Here is a 15,774-nt window from a genome sequence, read left to right as displayed (position 1 = left end):
TAGCAAGGCCGACGTACCTGCCAGCTTTAGATGTTGCTTTTTCAGAACTTGCAAATGCTCGCTTTTCTATCAGTTCTTTCTTCTCATAAAATAAATGCAGCAGTGATCATTAATAGATATCTGAGATGATTCTATGTGACTGAACAAATTACAGTTGCATGGAAAGGGAAGGAGAAAAAGCAAAGATGGGGTGTGTGTGGAACCACTGGAGGGATCCAGCTAAACACCTATGGCTATGTGCTTGCCATTCCTGACCAGGGAGCTGTTAAATGCCTCCTTGTATGCTTTCCTCCTCAGGTGGCGACAGACAAGGTTACAGGGAAGCTGAGTTCTACTCTCTCATGGGTGAAGAACACTGTCAGTCAAATGGCCAGCCAGGTGGCAAGTCCATCTGCTTCATTACACACGGCATCCTCCTCTACCACGCTCTCGACTCCAGCGTTGTCTCCTTTGTCCCCCGTGGAATTGAGTCCCGATGACTTAGAGCTGTTGGCCAAATTAGAAGAGCAAAACAGGTGAGTGGCAGCTTAGCTTTCCTGGCGGTGTTCAGGTTCGGAAATCGGTTCCAGTGGCGGGGCATGTTTTCCAGCTTTATTTGTCTGGCCGTTGGTCGCGAGCCGTATAATTACTTGGCAAGGTGATAAGCTCAGCTTGGAAGGTATCCAGTAGCCTGCGGCGTAGCCATTCTGTCGTATGCGTCTGCTGCCAGGTGAGTGAGTCGGGGCAACCTGTGGCATGTCGAATTGTGCAGGTGGGTGGCTTGGTTTTAAAACAACAACAACAACAGCATGTTCCTGTTCATTCTTGGAAAGCTAAGCTAGTGTGTTCAAAGATGTGGAACATATAATTGCCTTTAAATCTCCCAAGTTTCCATCTGGTTTTTCGGAAGAACGCTGGGAATTCTTTCTTAATCAAGACTTACATACCTTGCATTCCGGTTCAGTTTCATATTCCTCCCTGACCAGACGGACCATAGCTTTTGTCACAATAAAGGGTTGTGACACTACAGCCTCACCCAAACATTGTACATAAGACTGCAATACAATTGTGTTGTTGTTGTTGTTGTTGTTGTTGTTGTTGTTGTTGTTGTTTTGTTTTTAATGCCTTCTCGATAGGCTTGAATGCAAAAAAGACCACATTATGGTCCTTAAAGTACAATAGTTATAAATACAATTGACTTGAGCAATGTCTCTTCATCAAGGTCCCTGTGCTTTGGCATTTTGTGTTCTTACTTGGCCTTGTCCACATGGCAAGCCAAACCATGGCTTAATTTGTGACTGTGACTCCCCCCACCCCCAACCCAGGTGCTACGTGCAGCACAAATAGTTCCCCCTCTCTTTTGAACCCAGATCATAGTTCACTTGCTTGTTGCAAACCAACTGTGAGTGCTAAACAAAACAAAAAAAGCCAAGAACAAACCTTGACTTGTCTTTCTAGTTTTCCACGTGTAGTTTGTTTGAAACAGATAAAGCATACCATGATCTGGGGCCGTGCAACAAGACAAGCTAGACTATGGTTGGTTTGTGACGTGTGTGTCACCCACAGGGGCTGACAGGAGGAGCATTCACAATTCCAAGCAAGCTACAGTATGTAGTTGTGGTTGATTGCTATAAACAGTGCAACTACAGGAGTGTTACAGCTACCCATTGTATATCAGCTGTCCCTTTTCACCACTGTCAAAACTATCCCTTCTATGTCATTGCCCAAGTATGTTAAATTTTAAATTATTATTTTTCTTGATGGAATATGGTCCTGCTGTGCTAAGGCTGTATGTTGGTATCCTCTAGTTTGGTGATTTTTTGTTTTGTTTTGTTTAAGAAGTTGGTGTTTTATGTTTCGTGTATTGATTTGTTACCTTTTGATGGCCGCTTTTAACAATTTTTGTTTGTTTCTTAATTTGATTGTGAGTCTCCGAGAGACTGTGTTAGCCAAATAAGATGAATATAAAGGTAAAGGTACCCCTGCCCATACGGGCCAGCCGTGTCCGACTCTAGGGTTGTGCGCCCATCTCACTTAAGAGGCCGGGGGCCACCGCTGTCCGGAGACACTTCCGGGTCACGTGGCCAGCATGACGAAGCTGCTCTGGCGAACCAGCACTAGTGCAGCACACGGAAACACCGTTTACCTTCCCGCTATAAAGCGGTACCTATTTATCTACTTGCAGTTAGGGGTGCTTTCGAACTGCTAGGTGGGCAGGAGCTGGGACCTAAAGACGGGAGCTCACCCCGCCGCGGGGATTCGAACCGCCGACCATACGATCGGCAAGTCCTAGGCACTGAGGTTTTACCCACAGCGCCACCCGCGTCCCCTAAGATGAATATATTTTCTTGTAAATCCTCTCTCCCTGTAGCACTCAGATAGAACAGTAGTTATCTGTACTCCTAAAAACAAGTCATGAATGCCAGCAAGGATACATCTATGTGCCCATCTTTATAATTTTATACACTTCAGTAGATTTTGTTGTTGTTGTGTCCTCTTTTTCTTTTAGAGTGCCTTTTGTGTCATTTCATTTTATCACAGATCTCTCCTAGTCCATCCATTCTCTGTTTCACTTTTGCTCTCTTTCTCTGTTTGGGTAACACTTATATTCTTCGGAAAACGGAAGTAACTATTTTCAGGTGCTGGTCTGTGTGTGTTCTTAAAATGGGAAATTCCTTTAGATTTACTGTAATCCTAAGAGATCAAAGCGGAATACCAGTGTTTAGAAAGCCTTATTGAAAACTTGCTTAGAAACCTGAGGAATTGCCTGCTTTCACTCACTAAATGTATGAACCTAACAGTTCTTCAGAGCTCTGCAGGATTCAGATTACACATTCCGTCACTGTGGAAAACAAACTTTGACCTGAGCATGTGCAAAAGATTTGACAAAAACCGGAAGTGTGAAAAAAAGGAAGTAGGGGACCTTTCTCTGGACAAGTACTCGGTTTCTTTCTTTTTTAAAGTCACACGGGGTTAAGTTCCCCTCCAATATAAATTGGAATGGCTCATTCTTAACCAATCAGGAATCTGTTTGAGGAACGTAAATCATTGATGGAAATGAAGTGGTTTCTTTTCTACTGACTGCTTACGTTATCATAAACTGCAGATTCTGAATTAAAAAGGAACCATGGACTTATCAAGGTAAGGATTACAACAGAGAATTAGGATAAATACTTCAAAATACAAACGTTTGCCCCAGTCCGGTTTGCAAAATTATGACTTGCTATGGTGAAGTATTTGTTTCATTCTTCAAGAGTTAGACAACCACACTTTCTATGCTTATCTGGAGTTTGGACTTGTTTACTGCACTGCTTGTAAGGGAAAGGTTTTCTTTGTGTTTTGCAAATGTAAGGAATGTAGCAGTTGTGCCTTGTAGACCAAGTCGGGTAAGAAATTATTAAATTTCATGAGCCATGTCTTAACATTCGAAAAGTAGTCCATTACTTGCGCACTGATGGTAAGAGTTCCAGTTCCAAATCTTGTATTTGGGCCTTGTGCTTCCTTTTCACCCTGCTTTCCCCTTCTGCTTTCCCGTCCTGTGCCCTACCCTAATTTTTAGTTACAGATAATAATCCTCATATCTTGCCTGTTCAGGTAAATAATTGCTGTTTTAACTGAGTGAAAGGTTGATTTAAACATAAACAGTGACAGAAAAGCTACTGTTTACAGCTGATTCATAAGCTTACAATAATCTTAAATGCTAAAAAAGCTAAGGAAGTAGAAATGGAGCGGATTCTGCTGTAAGTCCCCCTTCCCGCCTCTAGAACATTAATTCTATATTCCCTGGATTAATGTTAAGCCATAAAGTGGTCTAGTTCTATCATAGGTGGCTCATTCCATCGACAATTTATGGGAATTTGTCGTTCTCTTTGTTAACTGTCAATTTTCATTAAGCTAACAACTGGAAATATAGAAGCATTTGGGTATTAGCTTTTCAGCATAACAAGCGTTGCACATGCTTGTTTAAAGTACCGTATTTTTCGCTCTATAAGATGGACCAGACCACAAGACGCACCTAGTTTTTGGAGGAGGAAAACAAGAAAAAAAATATTCTGAATCCCAGAAGCCAGAACAGCAAGAGGAATCGCTGCGCAGCGAAAGCAGCAATCCCTCTTGCTGTTCTGGCTTCTGGGATAGCTGCATAGCCTGCATTCGCTCCATAAGATGCACACACATTTCCCCTTACTTTTTAGGAGGGGAAAAGTGAGTCTTATAGAGCGAAAAATACGGTATTTCTATAAAGTTGATGAACAAACAACTATTCCTTTAAGGCAGCCTTTGCCAACATGGTGTTCTTCAGATGTTTTTGGACTACAACTCCCATTAGCTCTAGGTAGCATGATTGGCTGGGGGTGATGGGAATTGTAGTCCAAAACATCTGGAGAGCACCAGCTTGGCAAAGGCTGCCTGAAAGGAAAAGTGCAGGGTAAGTTTAGTAATCTCAACTCATTTGCCCAATATATTTAGAAAGGAGGTTGTGAATGGAGCAGCAAAATTCGGTGCCGGGACAAGGGGGGGGGGGGGGGGAAGGTTACAATACTAACTTGGGCATTTTGGCAGAGCAAACCGCAAATGAGAAAATAGTTTGGGATTTGTTTCTGTCATTGATCAATTAAATGTCCCAAAAATAGAACCATAACACATCCAAGTGAACAGCAAAATTGTAAGCAATATATAACTGCTGATAGGGCTTCTGACCATAAGAACGTTCCCCCAGTTATTGTTATAGTGAACTTTCCCCCAGTTATTGGCAGATGATAATGATGACGATAGTATCAGTTCAGTCCAATCAACGGGACTTACTCATTTGTTAAATGAGGCTTAGTCACTACTTAGTATGTTCATGGTTTCAGCCTCACTTATTTTACTAATACTGTAAGTTGGGCTTAATACCGAGTTACAACTTGTTCACACATCTAGAATGGAATTGCCAGCAAACACATTTTCCCTAAATGTGTGTATGCTATTACAGTGTTACCTCGGGTTACATACGCTTCAGGTTACATACTTTCAGGTTACACACTCCGCTAACCCAGAAATAGTGCTTCAGGTTAAGAACTTTGCTTCAGGATAAGAACAGAAATCGGGCTTCGGTGGAGGCTCCATTAGCTAAAGTGGTGCTTCAGGTTAAGAACAGTTTCAGGTTAAGAACGGACCTCCGGAACGAATTAAGTACTTAACCTGTACTGCAAATATAGGATGGGGAGACATGGTCAGATCAGGAGCAGGGGACATACTTGACCTTTTCAATACCTGCTGATTCTTCCTGGAAAGTGCCCCCTTTCCATTTTTGGAGTCTGGCTGTGACACCCATCCACACCCACCTGTGTGTTCCATTTCTCCCCTTAATAATTTTACCTTTTGACTCGTGAGCTTCATTAAATACTCTCTTACAAGGGAAAAATACCATTTCGAAGAACAAGGTTCTGATTCCAGTGCTAAAATATTTTAACTTGGTTTGTTTGTTACTTTGCTTAGTCTCAAAGGATAATGAAGGAGGTCGTGCAAACAAGTGTGCTTAAGTTTAGTTCATGGCAGAGCTGTCAATTTCAAATGCAAAATCTGGCCTGTTCTTCAAAGTGTTTTGTGTTTACCGCAGATTGTTGGAGACCGACAGTAAATCGCTGCGCTCCGTCGATGGGTCAAGAAGAAACAGCGGATCCTCACTTGTTTCTAGTTCATCAGCTTCTAGCAACCTCAGCCACCTCGAGGAAGATTCCTGGATCCTTTGGGGAAGAATTGTGAATGATTGGGAAGATGTGCGGAAAAAGAAAGAGAAGCAAATTAAGGTTTGTTGATTGGCAGTGTTCAAAATCGGTAGTCGTTGGCAGTGTCCGCATTTAGAAATATCACTCTCTAAAATCTGGCGGTTCAGAATGTAATGCCTGGCATCGTAGACTGTGATAGACAGTAAAACGTAATTGTGTTCAATTACGTGTTCAATATTATCCTTTTTTGCTATTTTTTGGTCTTTCTGCTATCACATCCTTCTTAAAAAATGAGAATATGTGCGCATGAATATGAGGATTTTGGTAAACTGCCCGCTTTGAGATTATTGCAAGTAGAGCAGTTAATAAATAAACTCTCATCGATTTATTTATTTTTTACGCTCTAGGAACTTGTTCGAAAAGGGATACCGCATCATTTCCGAGCAATAGTTTGGCAGCTTTTATGCACAGCTCAAAATATGCCAATTAAGGATCAATATTCAGAACTCTTGAAAATGACTTCACCTTCTGAAAAGCTTATAAGAAGAGACATTGCTAGGACATACCCCGAGCACGACTTTTTTAAAGAAAAAGACAGCCTTGGGCAGGAGGTTTTATTTAATGTAATGAAGGTAAGTCAGCAGCTCATATCGGAAAAGTAATTGTTTTAAGCAAATATTTGCTTTGAAACTGCGATTTTATTTATATTTTGATTTAAAACTGCCGTTTTATTTATGTTTTGATAAAGTGTAAGTCCATTGTGTTTTATCATATTTTAATGGTTTTTTAAACGTAAATCATAAATCTTAGACTCTTTCATGGATTAAGCAGTATATAAATATGAAATGTTCACTCTGACACTAAACTTAAGCCGTGACACCCAACCTATGTCTCTATATACTGAGCATATTGTTGCACGGCACCCCAGTCTCCAAGCAGTGCATGATTCCAGGGGTTCCAAGCCTTGGATTCAAACAGAAATCAAACATTGCCCTGTTTTTCTCTCCCCCAGCATCAGTGTTTTTCTAACTACAGTGGTTGTTGTTGTTTAGCTGTTTAGTCGTGTCCGACTCTTCGTGCCCCATGGACCAGAGCACGCCAGGCATTTCTGTCTTCCACTGCCTCCCACAGTTTGGTCAAACTCATGCTGTCCAACCATCTTGTCCTCTGTCATCCCTTTCTCCTTGTGCCCTCCATCTTTCCCAACATCAGGGTCTTTTCCAGGGAGTCTTCTCTTCTCATGAGGTGGCCAAAGTATTGGAGCCTCAGCTTCACAATCTGTCCTTCCAGTGAGCACTCAGGGCTGATTTCCTTCAGAATGGATACGTTTGATCTTCTTGCAGTCCATGGGACTCTGAAGAGTCTCCTCCAGCACCATAATTCAAAAGCATCAATTCTTCAGCGATCAGCCTTCTTTATGGAACTACAGTTCTTAACCTGAAGCACCACTTTAGCTAATGGGGCCTCCCGCTGCCGCCGCACAATTTCTGTTCTCACCCTGAAGCAAAGTTCTTAACCCGAGGTACTATTTCTGGGTTAGCGGAGTCTGTAACCTGAAGTGTATGTAACCTGAGGTACCACTGTACCACCTAGCCATTTGCCATCTCACACAGATCCACTTCCTTCATTCCCCTGAACAGCCCATCACCCAGACAGATCACTAAAACAATCTTTTACTTAATAACAATTTAAACAATTTATTTAACTAAAACAATAACATTATAGCATATGTATCCATGTTTGGAACTGATGTGGTTAAACTTTTTTAAAAAAAACAAAACCCAAAAACCTTAGACTGAGTTTTAGCACACATGAAAAACTCAAATCCTTATTTCCTGATGAATAGCCTTTGAACTATAATGTGGCTTAAATAGAAAACTATCTTTAGATTTTTCCTCCAAAAGCAATTTAAATCCGATTTTTAAATTTGTTTTTTTAAAAAAACCATTAATTTTTAGCCACCCTGGTCCCTTGGTATAACCTAGCATAAGACTCACTTTTTTTACGCTTGTGTACATACATGCACATGAATTTATATTTATGAGTATTCATCGGCTGTATGTGTACCCCAAATTAGAAGGCAAAATGGGGTATTTGGCAGAAGGTTTTTGCATTTCTGAGTCAGATCCCATCATTAACAAGGTGTCTCATGACAGATGGGCGAATACCCAGGCTGCTACTGGGTATCTCTGTGGTTTGGCTCTACGAAAAAATGCGCCACCCTAATCAATGAAAACATGTTGACTGGTAAAAGTGCCAGATATTTGAAGGGAGAAAGGGAGAACTTTTTGATGGATAAGACTAGCTTTCACTTACAGCGAATTATTTTCCTATGGTGTACCAATCATAGTGATTTAAAAGTAAAGGATAAAGGGACCCCTGACCATTAGGTCCAGTCGTGGCCGACTCTGGGGTTGCGGCGCTTATCTCGCTTTATTGGCTGACGGAGCCGGCGTACAGCTTCCGGGTCATGTGGCCAGCATGACTAAGCCGCTTCTGGCGAACCAGAGCAGCTCACGGAAACGCTGTTTACCTTCCCGCTGGAATGGTACCTATTTATGTACTTGCACTGCATGCTTTCAAACTGCTAGGTTGGCAGGAGCAGGGACCGAGCAACGGGAGCTCACTCCGTTGCAGGGATTCGAACTGCCAACCTTCTGATCGGCAAACCCTAGGCTCTGTGGTTTAACCCACAGCGCCACCCACGTTCCTCATAGTAATTTAGGGGAGGGCTTAAAAGTTTTTTGTTTTAAAACAAAGGAAATGTCCAGAACTTTTTGGTTCTCAAGCAGCGTAGCATACAAGCCAGTATATCGTAGATCTCGGCTGTCCCATTTTCTTCCATCTGTATTTTTCATCTTTCAAAGACATTAACTGCTGCTACATTGGGACCTGCATATCAGATGGCTCATGTGAGTAAGACTTCCATGAGAGAAATACTGGAATGTAGCACGTGGACTGACCTTTGGGAAATTACTTGGGCTCATCAATTGCAATTAGACTTTCTGACAGCGAAGGGAAGAATTGCCCTGTTGTTGCAAGTCAGGCACATCTGTTGTAGACATTAAGCCAGCCAAGAGAATGAGCTCATGTTGAACTGTCAATTGACTTTTTCATACGAATGCACTCGAAACATTTCCTGCTGATTGCAGTTTCCTTTTGATTGGAAGTGTGTTGCAGCTCGTTATTGTGCATTGCGCAGCACATCAGAGGTGGTATACGTAATCAACACGCTTTCCTTTTTTAAAATGCCGTGGGATATAAAACATGCAAATATACAGCTGGAAGGGTGGGGATAACCAGGAGACCGACACTCATATCTCTCAAATCAGAAACCTTAGAAAGGAAGATCTCAGCTCTGTTTTGGACGTGTATTTAACAGCTATAGTGGGAGTTCTTGTACAGCATGGAGGGAAGCCTTCATGTTTTCAAGGATAAGTTCAGCCTTCTGCCCCACTTTCAACCAATAGCACACATGCAAATGTTGACCGCCTACCAGTTATTCTTGCTGGTTTTTCACTTAGCATGTTTGCGGGTAGCAGAGGGGAAAAATTGCCAACATGTCTTGCCTCTACACTCCTTCCCACAATCTGCACACAGCCTCTTCTGTGCTTGTGTCCTCATACTAGTACAGAGGTTGAGAAAAGATTATATTTGAATGAGTGGACATGAGATTGTAAACAAGTTGATAATTTGTTTGGAAAAAACTTTTAACGATGTAAATGGGAGCGGGAGACGCGAGGGAGTCCAAAGAAGTGATGAAATTATGTTTGTGACAGAAGTAAGATTGTTTATTGTTTGTGCATTTATATTTAAAAACTTTAATAAATATTTATTAAAAAAAAGAGAGAAAAGAGCCCATTAGGCAAATTTCCAGGTACATCTGTTGCTCACCGTTCTTTTTTTCCCTTTTCCATTCCTCGTATTCCATTCCTGTTGCTGCCTCCAGTCTTCCTTCCTGAAGCCCTCTGCTTCCTTCACTTCCCCACACTTTCTATGAGTGGTCATTTGACCTTTGGGTACTGTACTTTTCCTCCGACACACAGATCTGCTTCCACTATAGCACCGCCACGTAATTGATTGCCTCTTCCTCTTGCCATGCGTTTGTGGCAACTTAGCATCTCAGCTTGTAGCCAAGATCCTCTCAAGTTAGCATGCACACAACCTCTGGGTTTCAGTAGAATGTAAACTTAATCCGATACAGTGGTACCTCGGGTTACATATGCTTCAGGTTACATACGCATCAGGTTACAGACTCCGCTAACCCAGAAATAGTACCTCGGGTTAAGAACTTTGCTTCAGGATGAGAACAGAAATTGCGCAGCAGCGGTACGGCGGCAGCAGGAGGCCCCATTAGCTAAAGTGGTGCTTCAGGTTAAGAACGGACCTCCGGAACGAATTAAGTACTTAACCCAAGGTACCACTGTATTAGCAGAATCTCTGTGCACTTTGTGTTTCTTATGTTAAATAATAATAAGGATAATATTGACGGTGATGACGGCGATGTGCCCAGGAAACCTGAAGTCTGCAACCTGTATGAATTAAAGGGTGCCAAAATGACTTCTACTCTTTCCCGGAATTGGCTCTGGATGGTTTCTCAACCCTTTGGAGCTGATTTTAAGAGGCACATGGCGGGCTGCAGGGGGAAGAGATGAAGGGGAAGTTCCTTTGCATGTTTGGGCAGCCATTCTTGTGCATGAACACTATTGCATACAACCCTGTGCACACTGATCAAATTCGAACCATTTGTTTTGGCTACTTCTGCATTTACTGGTCAAGACAGGGGCAATGATGCAGGGGCAGAAATGGAAAACCTTATCCAGCGACTTCTCTGAGTTTTGAAATGTTAGCAGGCAAGTCCCCATACGCTTCTGCAACAATAAGAGCTAAAAACATGCTTGAAAGTTAATAGGTAGCATCCTCAAGAAGCAGAATTTTGTGACCACCACCATATTCTGTGCCCCTTTGGGTATTGGAAGTGGTTTGCCTTGTAGTGTAAACCAGAGTGGTGTAATATTTGTAGAGTGTGGCACCAGGACCTGGGAGGGCAGGGTTTGAATCCCCCACTCAGCCATGAAGCTCACTGGGTGAGCTTGGAGTCAGTCACCAACTCTCAGTCTAACCTACCTCACAGGTTTGTTGTGAGGATGAAATGGGGGAGCAGGAGAACCATGTATGTACCCCGCTATTCTTCTTTGTGGCTTAGGGCCCTCGTATTTACGGCACCGCCTCTCCTGGTATTCCCCGCAGAGGACCTTAAGGTCCATGAATAATCATAGTTTAGAGGTCCCGGGCCCTAAGGAAGTCAGATTATCCTCCACCAGGGCCAGGGCCTTTTCAGTGATGGCTCCGACCTGGTGGAATACTCTGTCCCATGAGTCCAGGGCCCTGCAGGATTTAACTTCCTTCTGCAGGGCCTGTAAGACAGAGTTATTCCGCCTGGCTTTGAATTTGAACCTAGCCTGATCTTTTTTCCCCCTTCCTTCCCTCTCCCTCCCCTTTTTATGAAGATTACCCACTCTGGGATCCCACAGCTAATTCTCCCCTGGTCGCCTCGCTGGCCCAAACAGGACTAATTTAGCCAGCTAGCCCTGGTGATCATCTAATGTTTGTTGGATGGATTTTCCTCCTAAATTGATTTTTGAATTCTGAATTTATTGTTATTCACGTTTTATACTGTATTTTATGCTGTTTTTGTTGCAACAATTAAGTGTTTTAAATTTGTTGTTAGCCACCCTGAGCCCGATTTTCTGAACCGGGAAGGGCGGGGTAGAAATACAAATTTAATTATTATTTATATTTGGAAGAAAAGGTGGTATATAAATGTGATGGGTTTTGCAAGCAAATGTGCAGTGAGTCTGCTTGGAGTCTTACCAGTTTTTTAAAAACCTTTTCTAGGCTTATTCATTAGTGGACCGTGAGGTTGGTTACTGCCAAGGAAGTGCTTTTATTGTTGGATTGCTTCTCATGCAGGTAAGTAAACCACGCTGCTTCACGAAACTATATATTACTTTGGAAAGCAGAACGGGATGATGATAAAGCGTAACACAGGATCCACGAACTGGGGCTCTTCTTGTGGGGTATCTTAACTGGTCTTTACCACAGACTTTGAACGCACATTGTTTTACTGTAACAGTTCAGTAAATTCTAAGCCCGGGCTTAATGTGAGTCAGGTTGGAGCCTTGCTTCTCGTTGATCTTCTGGCGGCTAGCCCCTAGAATGTAAATGTGTATTTGTTCCCTGCTTCCCAGGCACAATGACGTTCATTCTGCAGAGATGTTATAGAATATAGTAATAGAAAACCTGTTCTACAGGATAAAAATTCCTGGGCAAGCTTGAGATTCCCCAGCATGGTTTTCATAACCCACTAACTCTCCTGGCTATTATTTTTATTATTATTTAATTTAAAAAAAACCCTACTGCAATGTTTAACATTGGCCAGAGGTTGCAAGTGTTTGAAGGCAATGACAACATTCAGACAAGCAAATCTCCGTTTAATAAGCCAAGTTATGCCTGATCTTCTTTCGTGCAAATGCTTCATTCTTCCCTTCACACAAGACTCAGGACAAGCCAGGAAGCTTAACTATGGCTTGCCTTTACATCTGAACTAGCAGCTAATGATTTCCACATCGTAGCTTGTTTGGAAGCCAACTTTAAGCCCCTCTGGCATCCTGTTCTGCCTGTTTGGAAGCCATCGGCCATAGTTTCCTGGTTTAAATGCAACGATGAACTATGGTTAGCTTGCAGCTTCCTGACTTGTTCCCTCCCATGGAGAAGCAGGTAAAGCAGCTGTGTGCAGGAGCCAAAATCTTGTGCATGCTCATGAATCCGAAAATGGATAATCCCAATATGGCCAGTGCTTCCAAACCTGGGTGTGAGCTCGTAATGTAGGGAGTATCTGCAGTGCTTTTTCCACAGCCGCCACAATGAGACTACCAAGCCACTAGGGCTTGAGAAACAGCAGTTCTCTTTTCACTTGTTCAGATACTGCAATAAAAAGCAGCTACAGATGAAAATTGCTTGTGAAGGGCTAGGAAACATCATTTCTCCCCCCACCCCAGATGCATACCTGTATGGTTCCTGTAGCCACGTGGTATTGGAAACTTTTGGGGCTTTTTTAGGGTGACTATGACAATGAGTAATGAGCTCCTGACTTGGTTCTCCTTTGAAACAGATGCCTGAGGAGGAAGCGTTTTGCGTGTTCGTTAAATTAATGCAAGATTACCGACTTCGAGAACTCTTCAAGCCAAGTATGGCTGAGCTTGGCCTTTGTATGTATCAGTTTGAATGGATGATACAGGTATATATAGATATATATGAGATCATTTACCAGTTGCATACTTTGTAGTTCATTTCTTTTTGTTTTTAAAGTTGCAGATATTTCCCATTTTCTCAGCAGTGGGTTAGGAGAACTGGGTGGCAGAGAGGTGGAAGGCCATAAATTAAAAGCACTTCCGAAAGGAATGGTGTGTAGAGAATTGGCCAGAGTTCAGGAAGTGGAGAGCAGCGCTTCAGTCTATAAACCCTGCTGAACTAAGAAAGTTGAACAGCTTTGTCTCCAGTATTTTGTTCACACTCCCTTGTTACCCCTATTTTAATACTCTCAGTAAGAGAGAGTATCAGTGCTTCATAACCATTAGATGGGTATTGATGCTTTCACACAGCAAAATGCAGAGCGATTCAGTCTGAGGTAAATTACATGGGAACTGTCTAATCAGTGTGTGGCCTTCAGATGATATAAATCATATTATTGAAAGAGGGAGACCACCATTTCAAAGTGTAGTCCTTTATAAATAGATACTTATTTTATGATTTATGAAAGTCTTAACTAAAAAAAACCCAACAATTGTAAATTTTCTTTCAGGAGCAACTGCCAGAGCTGTATGTACATTTCCAGGCTCAGAGTTTTCATACCTCTATGTATGCCTCGTCATGGTTCTTAACTATTTTTCTTACATCTTTCCCATTACCAATTGCAACAAGAATATTTGATATCTTTATGTCTGAGGTAAGCTATTGTCTAATGCCTGTTGTCACAATCAAAACACTGTATCCCCCAAGGCAACTCTTTCTGATGTAGACTGTGGTTGTTAGTTGGGTTCAGGGGTGCCAACTTGAATAAAATATTATAGGGGTCCAGGTAAGGGCCGCCCCCACATAATTGATCACATGACACAACACATGCACACCATTTGAATGACAATGCCCATCAATTTGGGGAGGGCAGTCCCCTTAAATATTTTACTGGGGGTGGAAAGGACCTCGGTCCCTAGCAGTTGGCTCCTATACTTGGGTTGAACTTGACATTCTGTGTCAATCTAAGTGGAGCCTCATTTGTTTTAAGTGTGGTGTTGAAATCTGTCAATATTAATTTTGTCAGTATTCAGCTAAATGGGAAAAAATATTTATATTAGATATCCGAAATTATTACCTGAAGTAAAACACATACCTTATTCCTAGGGTTTGGAGATAGTGTTTCGGGTCGGCTTAGCACTACTCCAAATGAATCAAGCAGAATTGATGCAGCTCGACATGGAAGGGATGTTACAAGTAAGCTAAATGTGACGTCGACATATCAAATTGCTGGAATGTTTGCGTATAATGTTGGTATTAATTACCGTGACGGTGTGCTTTCTTTTTAGCACTTTCAGAAGGTCGTTCCGCGTCAGTTTGATGGTGGGCCAGATAAATTAATCCAAGCAGCTTACCAGGTCAAATACAATGCAAAAAAGATGAAAAAGTAGGTAGTACGTTTTGCATAAAATAGCATCTGTGCTCTAAAAGATTTCCTGGGTTTTGAATTGCTTTAAAATCTTCTTAACGTGCTTCTGTTTAAGAGTCTCAGCAGTTTCTTTGCCAATGATACTAACTAGAGTACTGTGTATCATACTCGGGAGGCGGAGAATACACCAGCCACCTTGGCCTATGTTATCATACCTCATCTTACGGACACTTCAGGTTTCGTGTTTTCGGGTTGCGGACTGCGGACTGCGGGAAACCCGGAAGTACCGGAACAGGTTACTTCTAGGTTTCACCGCTCGCGCATGCGTAGAAGCGCCAAATCGCGCCTGCACAGACGCAGCGCTTCAGGATGTGAACACTGCGGGTTGCGGACGTGCCTCCGTCATGGATTATGTCTGCACCCCGAGGTTCCACTGTACGCAAAAGCATTGTTAGCAAAGTAACTTTATCCACATCAACTGAAAGTCACAAAATGGCAAACTAGTTATTGAGCTTCAGAAACTCTTCAGGCAAAACAGACAAGCGTGCCACTAAAAAAGAGCTTGATGGAGATTTGTGTATCAAAAGCTACTGTTTAGGACCTGATGGGCAATAAATAAATAAAATTAAAATCTGTTTTTGGATAGTATCTATTCCTGTTGTTGCATTCATGGAAACCTTTGAGCCAAGTGGAAGCTTCTGTTTTTGCCTGTGCCCTTCTTCCCCTCTCAGCTCTTTAATTCATATAAGTCTCCACTGAATCAAAGAATCTCCAGGGAACTAAAGGGGTCCCATTGGATATAAAGTCTTAACTTCCTTTAAGAAAAGCAATATTAGCAGATCTACTGCTAAGGTCCTTTTTTGTTTTGTTTAGAAAGCTGTCTTAACACACTGCACTTTAGCTATGGGCTTTTGAAATGGGCTTCACAATTCCCATTTATAATTGCTTATTGAAAGCAGTACAACTTGGTGTGTGTTTTCTGTTGAGTTCTAAATGAGGCCTCAGTTGCTGAAGCATGGGCACTTAATTCATATATCGACAATTTCACACTACAATGAGAATGTGGTGCTCATAATGCCAGGGTTGCAGGTTCGATCCCCGTATGGGACAGCTGCATATTCCTGCATTAGAAGGTTGGTGGTTCGAGTCCCCACAATGGGGTGAGCTCCCATTGCTCGGTCCCAGCTCCTGCCAACCTAGCAGTTCGAAAGCACGTCAAAGTGCAAGTAGATAAATAGGTACCCCTCTGGCGGGAAGGTAAGTGGTGTTTCTGTGCGCTGCTCCGGTTTCGCCAGAAGCGGCTTAGTCATTCTGGCCACATGACCTGGAAAAACTGTCTGTGGACAAATGCCAGCTTCCTTGGCC

At 42.4% G+C, this 15,774-nt stretch overlaps 1 protein-coding gene across 4 annotated transcripts in view; it reads left to right on the top strand.

The window, feature by feature from the left end:
* The window catches only part of EVI5 (ecotropic viral integration site 5), a 68,579-nt gene that overhangs the window by 13,114 nt on the left and 39,691 nt on the right, over positions 1-15,774 (top strand). For 3 of the 4 annotated variants that reach the window (XM_081865849.1, XM_081865850.1, XM_081865847.1), the window contains exons 2-9: positions 298-515; positions 5,579-5,768; positions 6,095-6,319; positions 11,586-11,660; positions 12,862-12,987; positions 13,552-13,695; positions 14,148-14,237; positions 14,330-14,427. In XM_081865849.1, the coding sequence (XP_081721975.1) occupies positions 367-515; positions 5,579-5,768; positions 6,095-6,319; positions 11,586-11,660; positions 12,862-12,987; positions 13,552-13,695; positions 14,148-14,237; positions 14,330-14,427 (1,097 nt within the window). In that variant the 5' untranslated portion in view covers positions 298-366. Of the gene's footprint in view, positions 1-297; positions 516-3,091; positions 3,121-5,578; positions 5,769-6,094; positions 6,320-11,585; positions 11,661-12,861; positions 12,988-13,551; positions 13,696-14,147; positions 14,238-14,329; positions 14,428-15,774 lie in introns of those variants that run through there. The other variant, XM_081865848.1, reaches the window with a different exon arrangement.

Source organism: Podarcis erhardii, assembly GCF_964252035.2.
Source record: "Podarcis erhardii genome assembly, chromosome: 6".
Taxonomy (NCBI): Eukaryota; Metazoa; Chordata; class Lepidosauria; order Squamata; family Lacertidae; genus Podarcis; species Podarcis erhardii.
Note: the sequence above shows the minus strand (reverse complement) of the source record. Positions and strands in the feature narration are given on the sequence as shown.